We start from the raw sequence: 12,803 nt of genomic DNA, 5'->3' as shown, positions 1-12,803 counted from the left end.
TACTTTGAAGAAGTGCTTGTTAGTTTAATATTTTCTTACTTGAGCCACTCAGCAAGCAACCGCCATCACGTGGACCAAAAATGAGAGGACTCTTCTTTGGGAGTATTTACTTTATAAACTAACAACAGTGATCGAAGGGAAATGAGCTCAGGTTTGCCTTTATCATTAAACACCAAAAAAAAAAAAAATTCCACCTGCTCTCCAAAGTGTCAACTTAAAAGACTTCAACCACCCAGTGTCAAGACTTCCAGGCTCTATCCCTCTCTCCAGATCAACAGGGGAGAAAACAAATGTCACGTTGCCACGATGCTGAACGCTGAACAAGGACAGGAGTGTCCTTTTGAACTGAAATGGCTGTTCAGAAACCGAACTCTGCTCTGAAAATTGTAATGCACACATGAGTCCTTTTACCGTGTACTTCTGAGCATCCTTTGCCAAGAGAAAATGACCTGAAGGGTCAAGAAACTGAATAAGCTCTTTTGCTTACAGAACTTGATCTTGTGATCCAAGAGCTGTCATGGATCAACAAATACGTCAAAAAAAAGGATTCAGGGCGCCTGGGTGGCTCAGTGGGTTAAGCCGCTGCCTTCAGCTCAGGTCATGATCTCGGGGTCCTGGGATCGAGTCCCGCATCGGGCTCTCTGCTCAGCAGGGAGCCTGCTTCCCTCTCTCTCTCTGCCTGCCTCTCCATCTACTTGTGATTTCTCTCTGTCAAATAAATAAATAAATAAATAAAATCTTAAAAAAAAAAAGGATTCAATAAACGTACCTCTCTAACACCATCAATATGTTTTATCACGTAATTATGCAGGATATGAGCCAAAAATGCACATACCAGGGACACACAACCATGAGTCCCAAAAATACAAAGGAAATCTGATCAAAGAAACCCATGACAGTTGGTCAGTCTTTGGTTTGTACAAATCATAAATGTGTCAGCAGATGTATCAGGGCCAAGGAACTGCACAATCCAGGGGAAATAATTTACTTTGTAATTCAAGCTGAAGGTCCTGGAATTGTGTAGTACACAGCCTGTGCAGCTATACATGGTGGCCCTGGAAATGGTCATCTCATAAAAACACAGATTCATTATCACGGCATTTCAAAGGAAGTATGTGAAAATGGAACAGATGAAAAAAAGTAGGGTAAGACCCTGAAGGCAGGCCTGTGAAAAACCTCAATTATCTATATAGGAGTTTTACACAGGAAATTCTGGGGAAAGGAAAAAAAAAAAAAAAAATCACTAGACCTGACCTGGATGACTATTTTTAGGGCCTTCACTTTCTGGTCCGAGGCCCAGGCGTCCTTCAGCGACTGGTTGAGCTCCTCAATGCGGTTCACATAATCCTGTTGAGTCAAATTCAACAGTTCCTTTTGGGATCCCTGTGGGCAGAAAGTAGGAAGGTGTCAGCACATAAAGAAAAACATCACTTGGCCACCACTCTGCGAACAATACTGAGTACTGGCTGAGCTTCGGTCTCTAAGTTTTTCTCATACCCCCAACCAGGACTGATAGTTTCGTCTTGTGACTGAAGAGGTTAAGTTTTCTGCAAAGAGGCAGAGGGCGGTCACTCAGACTGACCTAGGAGCAAGTCAGACCTAAGTCAACCCTCGGCTCAGTGACTCAGGTAATCATTGGAAACCACTGTGTGCCCAGTGTGGGCCACCGGAGGCCCAAGACACAAAGATGAGCAAAAAGGGCGCCTGGGTGGCTCAGTGGGTTAAGCCGCTGCCTTCGGCTCAGGTCATGATCTCAGGATCCTGGGATCGAGTCCCGCATCGGGCTCTCTGCTCAGTAGGGAGCCTGCTTCCTCCTCTCTCTCTGCCTGCCTCTCTGCCTACTTGTGATCTCTCTCTGTCAAATAAATAAATAAAATCTTTAAAAAAAAAAAAAGAGCAAAAAGACATTACTTCTGCACTAATGGAGTTTCATGTATAGATGAGATGGATATTACTATAAACAGAGATACATGCTCCAGAAGAAACAATTTTATGAAAACCTACACCATATGTCACTTAATCAGAAGTGCCCATTGTAGGAAGTACAATTCTTTTTTTTTTTTTTTTTTTTTTAAGATTTTACTTATTTATTTCACAGACAGATCACAAGTAGGCAGAGAGGCAGGCAGAGAGAGAGAGGGAAGCAGGCTTCCTGCTGAGCAGGGAGCCTGATGTGGGGCTCGATCCCAGGACCCTGAGACCATGACCCGAGCTGAAGGCAGAGGCTTTAACCCACTGAGCTACCCAGGTGCCCCTAGAGGAAACACAGTTCTTTGTGTACCACTAAGGAAAAAAAAACATGCCAATCACAGACATGCGCTAATTAAGAGACACAGCCCAATTTCAGGGATATTCAAATGTGGGGAAAGTGTTTATCTCAGAATGGAAGAAATACAGTAACAAAGGAACGGACTCTAGACTGGTAGTCGAGAGTGGTTTCCTGGGGGCGCGTGGGAGGCTCCTTCTTAGTTAAGCATTTGCCTTCCGCTCAGGTCATGATCTCAGGGTCCCGAGATCCCCTGAGTCCCGCATCAGGCTCCCTGCTCAGTGGGGAGCTTGCTTCTCTCTCTCCCTCTGCAGCTGCCCCGGCTTTTGCTCTCATTCTCTCTGTAAAACAAAAAAAGCTTAAAAAAAAAAAAAACAACAGTTTCCGGGAGGAAGGGATGCTGGAGACTAACACGCAAGGGTGTACAAGTGTTACTGGACAATGGGGAAAGTGGGGGTGGGGGCTGTTAACCAGACCAGAGGAAGTGCCTTCAGGACAGAGAGCAGAACACAACAAAAAGCTGTGGTAGAAGGAAAGCAAGCTCATCTAATAGAATAAACAATGAAGGTAAAGATTTAGCACAGCCTCTAGCAGGCTGTGGCCGTGCTTACTAACCCCGGGCTATTGTTAAGGTGTTATTTATTTACAAAGCTCCCAGCACTGAGGGAACTATTAACCCACAAGAGACCACGAACCAAAAATCTTTTTTCTATCAATGTTCCCTAGAATCCAAAGGGAAGACCTCTTTGTTAAAGAAATACAAGCAGAAGGTTCAGGAAATTTGGACTGATTCCAACGGGCCCCCTGAACTGCAAGATAGGGCCCTCCTTGTCCCTGTGCAGAAGGAAGAGCCACGTGACTAATTTGGGCCAGTGGCTGTGCGCACAGCGGCACATGTCCTTCCAGGCTGAGGGGGTGAGAAGGCAGTGACGACCCTGGAAGCCATCTGTGGAGACGGCGGCATCTCAAGACGGTGGTGCACTTGTCACCTCACAGGCTGAGTCATGTGAGGAAGAAATAAGCCCGTGTTAGGGTATCAGAGGCTCACCTGTTAGCACCGTATAATCCAGCCTTGCCCTGACTCATAAGCGACGCTCGCCTAGAAGCCAGGGGGCAGCCATCTGCGGCTGTGAGCGGAGGGCAGCAAGAAAATCAATCGGGGGGAGGGGGTGCAGGGCCAGGGGGAGAGGGAGACCAACACGTATAGAGTCAGGGACAGGAGGCTACAGAGAACCGAGAGAGGCCGAGGACGGCTGGCTAGGTATCTGGGTGATTCTTTAACTCCCCGTTCCAGACCACCATGCCCTCCGGCTCAGGCAGCGGCCCCGCACCCTTCAACAGACGCCCCATTTGCAGCTGAAGCCAGCTCAAGTGACACTCGGACTGAAGAGCTTCGATGCAAACACTCAGCAAGTCCCCTCCTGCAACCCTCCAGGTTGGCTGAGGATATGCAGACCGAGGCTCCCAGGCCCCCCGGATTCAAAACTGGGCAATGAGAGGGTGGACTAAGAGACTTTGCCGAGCACCAGAGGGCTCTGCTCTCCGAGCTGAACCGAGGGGCAAGCAGCAGCACAGAGCGACGGCCCTTGCCATCACACGGCCCTCTGTGGGTTTCAGAGCATCACCACTGGGTCCACAGCTATATTCTTCATGCTCGTGTTTTGTTCCAGATGCGGGTAAAGGGAAGGGGACTGCCCAAGGGGACCGCGCCTCAGGCCTCCGGACTCAGGTTCAGCCCGTGCTCACGGCAATGGGCAGGAGCGCCCAGCACGCACTGGGTGTTAGTCCAAGCGCCTCGTACACGTTAACTTATTTCATTCCTTGAACAGCCCTAAGAGGCAGGTACTAGGCAGCGTCCCCCATTTTAGAGATAAGCAAACTGAGGCACAGAGCGGTTAAGCCCCTCGCCCCAAATCCTGAACTGCCCAACGGTAGAGCCGAGATTCAAACTCGGGCAGTTTGGCTCCAGAGTATCTTACTCAGGACGCTAGGCGACCTGTCTAAAGGCCATCCCAGGGGACACAAACTCCCCCGCCTCCAGGGGCCAGGCCTGGGTGCTCGTGAGTGAACCGGGACAGAAAGCACTGCAGAACCTGGACGGCATGCGCCCTGGTTAAATGCAGGAATGTGAACCCTCAGGTATCAGGTGGAATTTAAAAAAAAAAAAAAATTAGATTTGTATGTAAAATCCATCAACTTTTAAGAGTTGGACAATGAGTCGTGTTCTCCAAAAGCATGTTTTCTGACGGGTTCGTGGGAGGCACAGCAAGCCAGAGGCACAGCCCCGTGCAACCCCTGCACAAGGTGTGATCTTTACACCGCGCGAGGTGCTTCTCAGGGAAGGTGGCTGCAGCTGACTTTTCCAGGCAGACCCTGTCCCCGCACGACCCGGTCTGCACGGGCAGCACAGTGAGAAGACGCCTTCGGAAAACCAGCCCAAGGCAGCTCCTGCGCGTTCAGCCCCCTGCACGGCTGCTGGCCGCTTTCCCTGGGTCAGCTGGTGGCTTGCGGGGGACGGGCACAATGTGCGGCGTGGGAACGCATCACAGAGCGGCCCCTGAAATGCATCGCACTTGGCAGGAGAAACGGAAGCCCTGACTCTGCCCGCGCTCAGCCCAGCCGACGACGCGCCCACTCACCTCCTCAAAGTCATCCAGCTCCTCCAGCCTCGTCCGAACCTTCTCCGACATCGCAGACGTGGCAGTCCCGGCTTTGCCTGAACGGAATGGATTCCCGTCACACAGGTGGCTTTCTCTGTCCCCAGCACCCCAAAGGAAGGCACCTCTGACTCTCAGCTTCAACGTGAATAAGGGGGCCAGGGACCAACTTCATTACAGACAACTCCGAGATCTGGAAAACCATCCTTATGGAACCAAAGTGCCACTGGAAACATTTTTGCCTAGAAGCTGCCCCTGGAGTTCAGCAGGCCAGCCTCAAAATGGGCCCACACTCCACTTGGTCTTTATAAACTTCTCCCCAAATCGTCTGTTTTCTAAAGAAAGGCAGACCAGAGAAGGACACCCAAACTCCATCATGCAGTTGTCTCCCACCAACAAAAGGCCCCCTCAGGCTCGGACTCGGTGCAGACTGTCACGGTCTGACACTAAAGCCACCACCGCACGTCTGCCCCGCACCAGGGCTTCCAAGGCCGCCTCCTCCCATCACCTTTCAGCCGATTCCCACCATCCCATCCGTGGGTGGCCGGACGGAGGCAAAGGAAGGTCCTCCAGGCCGCGAGCCAGCCACGGGATGAGGCTGTCTGTCCAGCTGGCTCGTCTGTCCAACAGGCCTCATCGCAGAAACCTTTCCCCATCTGAAAGGGGCTTCTGTGCTAGATCTGAGCTCCCCCTGCCCCTGCCCTCCAAACCCACTCTCAGGAACACAAGTTCATTCTTTGTAGGCACTGGCTTCTTCGATCTGGTATTAACTCAAAGATTTGTCTGGGAACAGGCCGAGAGCACAGTGCGTTAATTACTAAAAAACGACTACTTAAGTTTCCAAATAATGTTTTGTTTTTTTTTTTTAACCTCGTTTCTACTGTTCCTCTCAATTTGAAATATTATACAGAAAGGGCACACACGCACATTTTAACAGGTAATTATAAAACCCTGTGCCCACCACCCAGCCCGGATATGGTCTTGCTTCCTGGTCACCGTTATCTCTACTTGAAGAAATTCATCCACGTCGTTACACAGAGCTGTTGCCCTGCTGTTTATTATTTTACACTGTGTGAATACACCACATTAGCCACAGCAGGGCCTGAGACTCTGCATTTCTAATGACTCCCAAATGATGTCAATGCTACTAGCCCTTGGACCAGACTTTAAGAAAAACACGGAATTTGGGGTAGCTCAGTTGTTAAGTGTCTGCCTTCAGCTCGGGGCATGATCCCAGGGTCCTGGGAGGGAGCCCCACACTGGGCTCCCTGCCTGGGGGGAAGCCTGCTTCTCCCTCTCTCACTGCCCCTGCTTGTGTTCCTTCTCTCGCTGTGTCTCTGTCAAATAAATAAAATCTTTAAAAAAAAAAAAAAAAGAAAGAAAGAAGGAAAAAAGAAGAAAAACATGGAATTTGGAGAGAGTTGGAAAACACTTTCTGTAAAGGGCCAGATGTATTTTAGGTTTTGTTGAGACATAGTCTGTACCAGGTGCTCATCTCTGCCACGACAGCACAAAAGCAGCTACAGGCAATATGGGAACAACCAGGCATGGCTGGGTTCCAATAAAACTTTATTTACAAGCTTAAACAGGGGGCCAGATCTGGCCTGTAGGACATAGTTTGCTGATTTCTGATCTAGAGCATATCCTACTAGAACTGCTGAGTTACAAGGTTGGCCCAACTTCAATTTTAATAGACACCACAAGAATGCTTTACACTCCCACTGGCAGCACGAGAGCCCTCCTGCTATCCATTCTCACCAGCGAGGGACCTCGTCAGTCCTTCTGATGTTTGCCAACTGGAAGACATCCAACAGTAGAACTTACTTTTTCACGGTTTGGGGTCAACGTTACAGCCCTAACAAAGGCGCCCCCGCTCTCCTGATGTCAGAAGTGCTGCTCCCACCTGCCGAGGACGAGGGAGGGTTGCAGCTGCCGTACTAGTGATCAGCGGAGAAACCACAGCTGTGCTCATCTGCACCCCAGGGGTTCATGAGCTGTGTCAGCTGCCTCAGAATCATTGGGAGCTCCAAAAAAAGCACTCTGCAGGAGTGTCCTGCTGGCACACTCGGTTAAGCATCCAATTCTTGGTTTTGCCTCAGGTTGTGATGGCAGGATCATGAGATTGAGCCCCTTGTTGGGCTCCGCACTCAGCACAGAGTCTGCTTAGGACTCTCTCTCCCTCTCCCCCTCCCCACCCCATGCTCAAGCTCTCTCAAATAAACAAACTTACTTAAAAAAAAAAAAAAAAAAAGGCAATACCTGGGTCCCACTCCTCAAGATAAATTCAGCCAGTGAAGTGTGGCCCACAGTGCGTTTTGTTTTAATTTTTAAAGATTTTAGTTATTTATTTGAGAGATCACAAGTAGGCAGAGAGATGGGGGGAAGCAGGCTCCCCACTGAGCAGAGAGCCCGATGTGGGGCTCGATCCCAGGACCCTGAGACCATGACCTGAGCCGAAGGCAGAGGCTTTAACCCACGGAGCCACCCAGGCGCCCCCCCGCAGTGTGTTTTTGTTTGAAAGTCACTCAGGTGAGCCTGCTGCAAAGCTAGTTTGAGGTACTAGTCCAGAGAATCTGACCGTGTCGCGGCAGGGGAAAAGAGGACTACAGTGTTTACGGACCCGTGGCCACTAGACTGTGACTCCCGTCCCAGCGTATCTGCCTTCTCACATGGGGTGCGGGGTGGGGGGTCAAGACCTAAGGCAAAGTAACGGGATCTCCAGAAAGGAGAATTTTACGGGTGAGGAGGCACCCGAGAAGACTGCCGCTGCTCCGTACAATCAGACAGGGAGCCCCTGTCTCACTCCTAGAAACGCCTTCGGTCTTCCTCTCCCCACCCCAGTCATCCCCTAAGTCTGTATTCCAACTCTACAAAGCCCATGCATGACCGAGGAAAGGCCAGCCTTTCTGGAATTCAACACCAGACAGGACACCACAGACTGTTTTCCTCTGTGAAATTATACGAAAGCTTATGGGAGAATTCCCCGTCGAGCCAGTAACAGCAATAAAAACTCACCTTTTTCAGATCCCATAAACAGATTCTGCAGAGGCAAAAATAATTTGTTAGTATTATAAATTGACTAGTTTCTTCAACAACAACAACAACAAAAACCCTGGAAGGCGCTTAATCACTCAAGGAGCAGGAGGATAACACAACTCGGCGTTTCCTGACAAAGCTACTTACTTACCCACACGAAGAACAGAACTCTTTAATCAAAGGAGGAAAATGCAGCTCACTAGAAACGGCAGATTCAAATTTCCACACAATTCAGGACACTCAAAGTGAGCCAACAAGTGGCACAATTTTGGGGGCACTGGCGTCGGGGGTGGCCTTTGGCTTACTGTCGATGAGGGTTTCACGGCCTTGGCGCCACTGACATTCTGGACTGGAAAAGCCGGGTGGGGGTGGGGGGTGGGGGGTGGGGGGCACTGCAGGACATTGAGCAGCATCCCTGGTCTCTACCCACTAGATGCCAGTCACACCCTCACAGCTGTGACCGCCAGAAATGTCTCCAGACATTGCTGTGTGTCCCCTGGAGGGTAAAATTACTCCTGCTTGGAAAATCTGCTCTCAAGTAACTCAATGCTTTCAGAGAATCAGAACAAAATGCCTAGTCCAACGATTCTGCCCACAGCCCCTCACCCGATGCGAGCCCTGAGAGGAAGCCGGGAGGAGAGGAATTGGGGCAGAGCTTGCCCACCGCCCACCGCCCCCTTCCTACTCACAGCCCCGATTTCTGACGGGCACACTGGCCCCCACCTCCCAGCATCCTTCTACCTGTGTCTGGCCTGTGATGACCTTCAAGACGAATTCAACGGGGGCGCCTGGGTGGCTTAGTGGGTTAAGTGTCTGCCTTTGGCTCAGGTCATGATCTCAGGGTCCTGGGATCGAGCCCCGCATCGGGCTCTCTGCTCAGCAGGGAGCCTGCTTCCCCCTTCCCCTCTGCCTGCCTCTCTGCCTACTGTGATCTCTCTCTGTCAAATAAATAAATAAAATCTTAGGGGGAAAAAAAAGACAAATTCAATGGGTATGTCAATGCAGGACTCTGGGAGGGATCCTCAAATGAGCGAGGGTCCATCCTACTTTCCCTCTGCCTTCTTCCAACAACTTGGTCATGAGGGGACACTGGACAGGGCAGGACAGAAAGCGCTGCCGTTCCAGCCCTAGACCACCCACCTCCCAGCTGCTTTTCAGAGTCAAGAGAGAAACATCAGTCCTCCCTACGACACCAATGAGGGTTTTGGTTTAAGTTCCTGAACCTTGTTCTCCTCAGTGATACCAGTAACCCAGCCATGCCCTGCTTTCCCCGGCCAGTCTCGGGTCTCAGCTCAGGGTCAACCACTCTGCCCTGTGACCAAACTTCCAGTTCTGGAAGAAAACCAGAGCCATGGCAAAAAGTACACCTTCTTGGGGGTGGGGAGGGGGCTCCTCACCGCCCGAGACCTCCCCAGACACAGGGCTCCGCAGGTCCCATTCTTCCCCTGAACTGTGCCAGAGCCCAGATTCTTGACACATTTTTTGAGACATCAATCAGCACAGTTTTCTCCCAACTAACACAGACACGATGAGGGGAAAGTACAGAGCCCAGGAGTTGGGGCAACGTTCACTGTGATGCCGCGATCTGTAAGAAATCCTGTTCCTGGCACAGAAGCTCCTACTACCCTCGGAAACCAAGAGATGAGAGCAGAAAGGGGTCTTCTTTTCATTGACTTTTGGACCCACCTTACGGATGGAGACTGGTTTCCACAGGAAGCAAACCGGTGATCAAAGGATTAGAATTTTCAGTCCTACCCCCACCTCCAGGGAAGGGAGAGGGACTGCGGGTCAAATCCATCACAAGTGGCTAATGATTTAATCCATCTGTGTCTATGCAATGAAATCTCCATAAAAACCCCAAAGGACTGGGCTCCGAGAGTTTCCAGGCGGGCGAATGGAATGCACCCACCTGCCACCAGGCAGGACACCAAACTTCAGGGGGACAGAAGGTCCTTTGTACGGAACCTTGTCCCAGGTCTCTCTTCCAATGGACGCTGATTTACCACCTTCAATAGCCTTGCAATCTAATGAGTGACCCGGTTTCCTGAGATCTGTGGGCCACCGAGCAAGCAAGCCGAACCCGAGGAGGGGGTGGTGGGATCGGACACACTGCCAGATGGGCCGGAAGCACAGCGGACAACCTGGACTCGGGACCCGCGGCTGAAGTGGGAGAGGGCGTCGAGGGACCAGGCCCCTAACCCGTGGGAAGCGACGCCGTCTCCCGGTATCTCTGTGTCAGAGCACAGCTGAGCTGCAGGACACCCAGCCGGAGTCAGAGAATTACCCGGTGGGAGGGAGAATCCTACACACGCCACCAGGGGCAGACCCGCAGGGACAAGACTATTACTGGCAAGTCCGCAGCGCACTGGTACTCACGATGGAGAGCTTTTCCGTGGTGGTGTAGCGGGCGAGGATTTCTCCCCGTTTGCTGGCCCAGGGCTCGAAGTCGGATCCTACGATGGCGTTCTCGTCTCTGTCTCGTCTCTTTCTAGAGCTGTCCTGAGGAAAGGCAAGACAAGGCATCAGCCACAGTGCCGTTTTAGTCTTTAATTTTTTTAAGATTTTATTTATTTATTTGACAGACAGAGATCACAAGCAGGTGGAGAGGCAGAGGCAGAGAGAGAGGGGAAAGGGAGAGGAATAGGCTCCCTGCTGAGCAGAGAGCCCGATGCGGGGCTCGATCCCAGAACCCTGGGATCATGACCTGAGCTGAAGGCAGAGGCTTGAACCCACTGAGCCACCCATGTGCCCTCCGTTTCAATCTTTAAAAACAAAGTATAACCCATGCTGGGTGTAGAGATTGCTTAAAAAAAAGAAAAAACAAAAACAAAGCATAAGCCAACACGGTGACAGCAGTAGACCATAAGGTATTGCAAAACTGAGATTTGCTAGGAGAGTCCAACGTAAATGCTCTCAGCAAATTAAACAAACAAACAAACAAAAAGGTAAATACGTGAAAAAAAAAAAAATAAATAAATAAATAAATAAATAAAAAGGTAAATACGTGAGGTGATGCATGTATTAACTTCATGGGGGACGTGCTTTCACACTGTATACAAACAGCAAATATTCAGGGCACCTCGGCGGCTCAGACCACCACGCGCCCATCTCTTGGTTTCAGCTCAGGTCATGACCTCACGGCAGTCGTGGGATCGAGCCCCAAGACAGACTCCATGTCCAGCGGGAGTCTGTTTGAGGATTCTCCGTCCCCTTCTCCATTATCCCCTCCCCCCAACTCATGCTCTAAAATAAATAAATCTTTTTTTAGGAAAAAAAGACAAGGGACAACTGGGTGGCTCAGTGGGTCAAAGCCTCTGCCTTCAGTTCAGATCACGATCCCAGGGTCCTGGGATCGAGCCCCACATTGGGCTCCTTGCTCAGCTGGGAGCCTGCTTCTCCCTCTGCCCCTCATCTTGCTCGTGCTCACTCTCTGTCTCCCTCTCAAATAAATAAATGCAATCTTAAAAAAAAAAAAAAAGAAAGAAAGAAAGAAAGAAAGAATCAAGGCACAGCAAATGATCATTTTGCAACCACCACAACGGCAGAGTTCACCTGCAGAGAATACCCCGGGCGGCAAGGCTGTGGGAAGACAGGCACCGCCGGCGATGCTACAATGCTGGACAGTGACTTGGCAGCAGCTGTCAAAGCTGTGAACCCACTGCCGTAGCCCAGTACTGAACTTCTAAGAAGTTACCCTGCGGGGGGTGGGGGGGGTGTGCCTGACTGGCTCGGTGGTTGGAGTGTGTGACTCTTGATCCTGGGGGTGTGAGTTTGAGCTCCATGTTGGGTGTAGAGATTGCTTAAACATAAAACCTTTAAAAAAAAAAAAAAAAGAAGGGGCGCCTGGTGGCTCAGTGGGTTAAGCCTCTGCCTTCGGCCCAGGTTATGATCTCAGGGTGCTGGGATCAAGCCCTGCATCGGGCTCTCTGCTCAGCGGGGAGTAGTAGTAGGTATCCCACAGAAATCCACGTGCACGAGACATAGGTCTGTTCAAGGCACAGCATGCCACAGCCAACACGAGCGAACACCAGAACAGTCCATGTGTCCAGCATTAAGTAAGTACTCCTGTTTTAGGATGCAAGGCAGCTACTAAAAATAAGAAGATTTCCCCCTAAGGGGCACCTGGGCGGCTCGGTTGATTAAGCAACTGCCTTCGGCTCAGATCATGATCCCAGAGTTCCAGGATCGAGTCCCGCATCGGGCTCCCACCTCCATGGAGAGTCTGCTTCTCCCTCTGACCTTCTCCCCTCTCATGTTCTCTTTCACTCTCTCTCTCAACTAAATAAATAAAATCTTAAAAAAGAAAAGAAAAGAAAAAATTGTTCCCTAAGTATGAAAACAGGAAGCTCTCCAAGACACCCTGTCAAGTTAAAAAAAGAAAAAAAAAAAAAAAAGTGGACAATGCCAGCCCAGAACGATGGTTCAGAGTGTGGATTCTGAAGTCCGCCTCGCTGGGCTCGAAGTCAGCGCATCCACACTCCTCCTCGCCGGGGGCCCCTTCAGAACAGCTGTCACACGGCAGTGTGAGCGCTAGGGACACACCGAGAAAATGCCTGCCATGCGGTCAGCAAATCTGGTTACTGTTGTACATGTTACTCATGCGGGAATATGTGTATAAATACTCAGAAACTGTTATTGTAGACAGATCCCTAAGAAAATACAAAGAAGGGGCGCCTGGGTGGCTCAGTAGGTTAAACGTCTGCCTTCCACCCAGGTCAGGATCCCAGGGTCCTGGGATGGAGTCCCGCATCGGGCTCCCTGCTCATCGGGAAGCCTGCTTCTCCCTCTGCCTGCTGCTTCCCTGCTTGTGTGGGTGTGCGCTCCCTAATAAATAAAATCTTTTT

The 12,803-nt window shown here is 50.6% G+C and overlaps 1 protein-coding gene across 1 annotated transcript in view; it reads right to left on the bottom strand.

Annotated features, from left to right (window-relative positions):
• Positions 1-12,803, bottom strand: part of VPS35L (VPS35 endosomal protein sorting factor like) — a 120,368-nt gene that overhangs the window by 97,874 nt on the left and 9,691 nt on the right. Inside the window, exons 4-7 of the mRNA XM_044233738.1 lie at positions 10,336-10,458; positions 7,939-7,963; positions 4,906-4,982; positions 1,255-1,383 (exon numbers count right to left, since the gene is read on the bottom strand). Coding sequence (XP_044089673.1) covers positions 1,255-1,383; positions 4,906-4,982; positions 7,939-7,963; positions 10,336-10,458 — 354 coding nt within the window. The remainder of the gene's footprint in view (positions 1-1,254; positions 1,384-4,905; positions 4,983-7,938; positions 7,964-10,335; positions 10,459-12,803) is intronic.

The sequence above is a fragment of the Neovison vison genome, chromosome 14, assembly GCF_020171115.1.
Source record: "Neovison vison isolate M4711 chromosome 14, ASM_NN_V1, whole genome shotgun sequence".
Lineage (NCBI taxonomy): Eukaryota > Metazoa > Chordata > Mammalia > Carnivora > Mustelidae > Neogale > Neogale vison.
The sequence above is the reverse complement of the archived record's forward strand: the minus strand, read 5'-3'. Positions and strand labels throughout refer to the sequence as shown.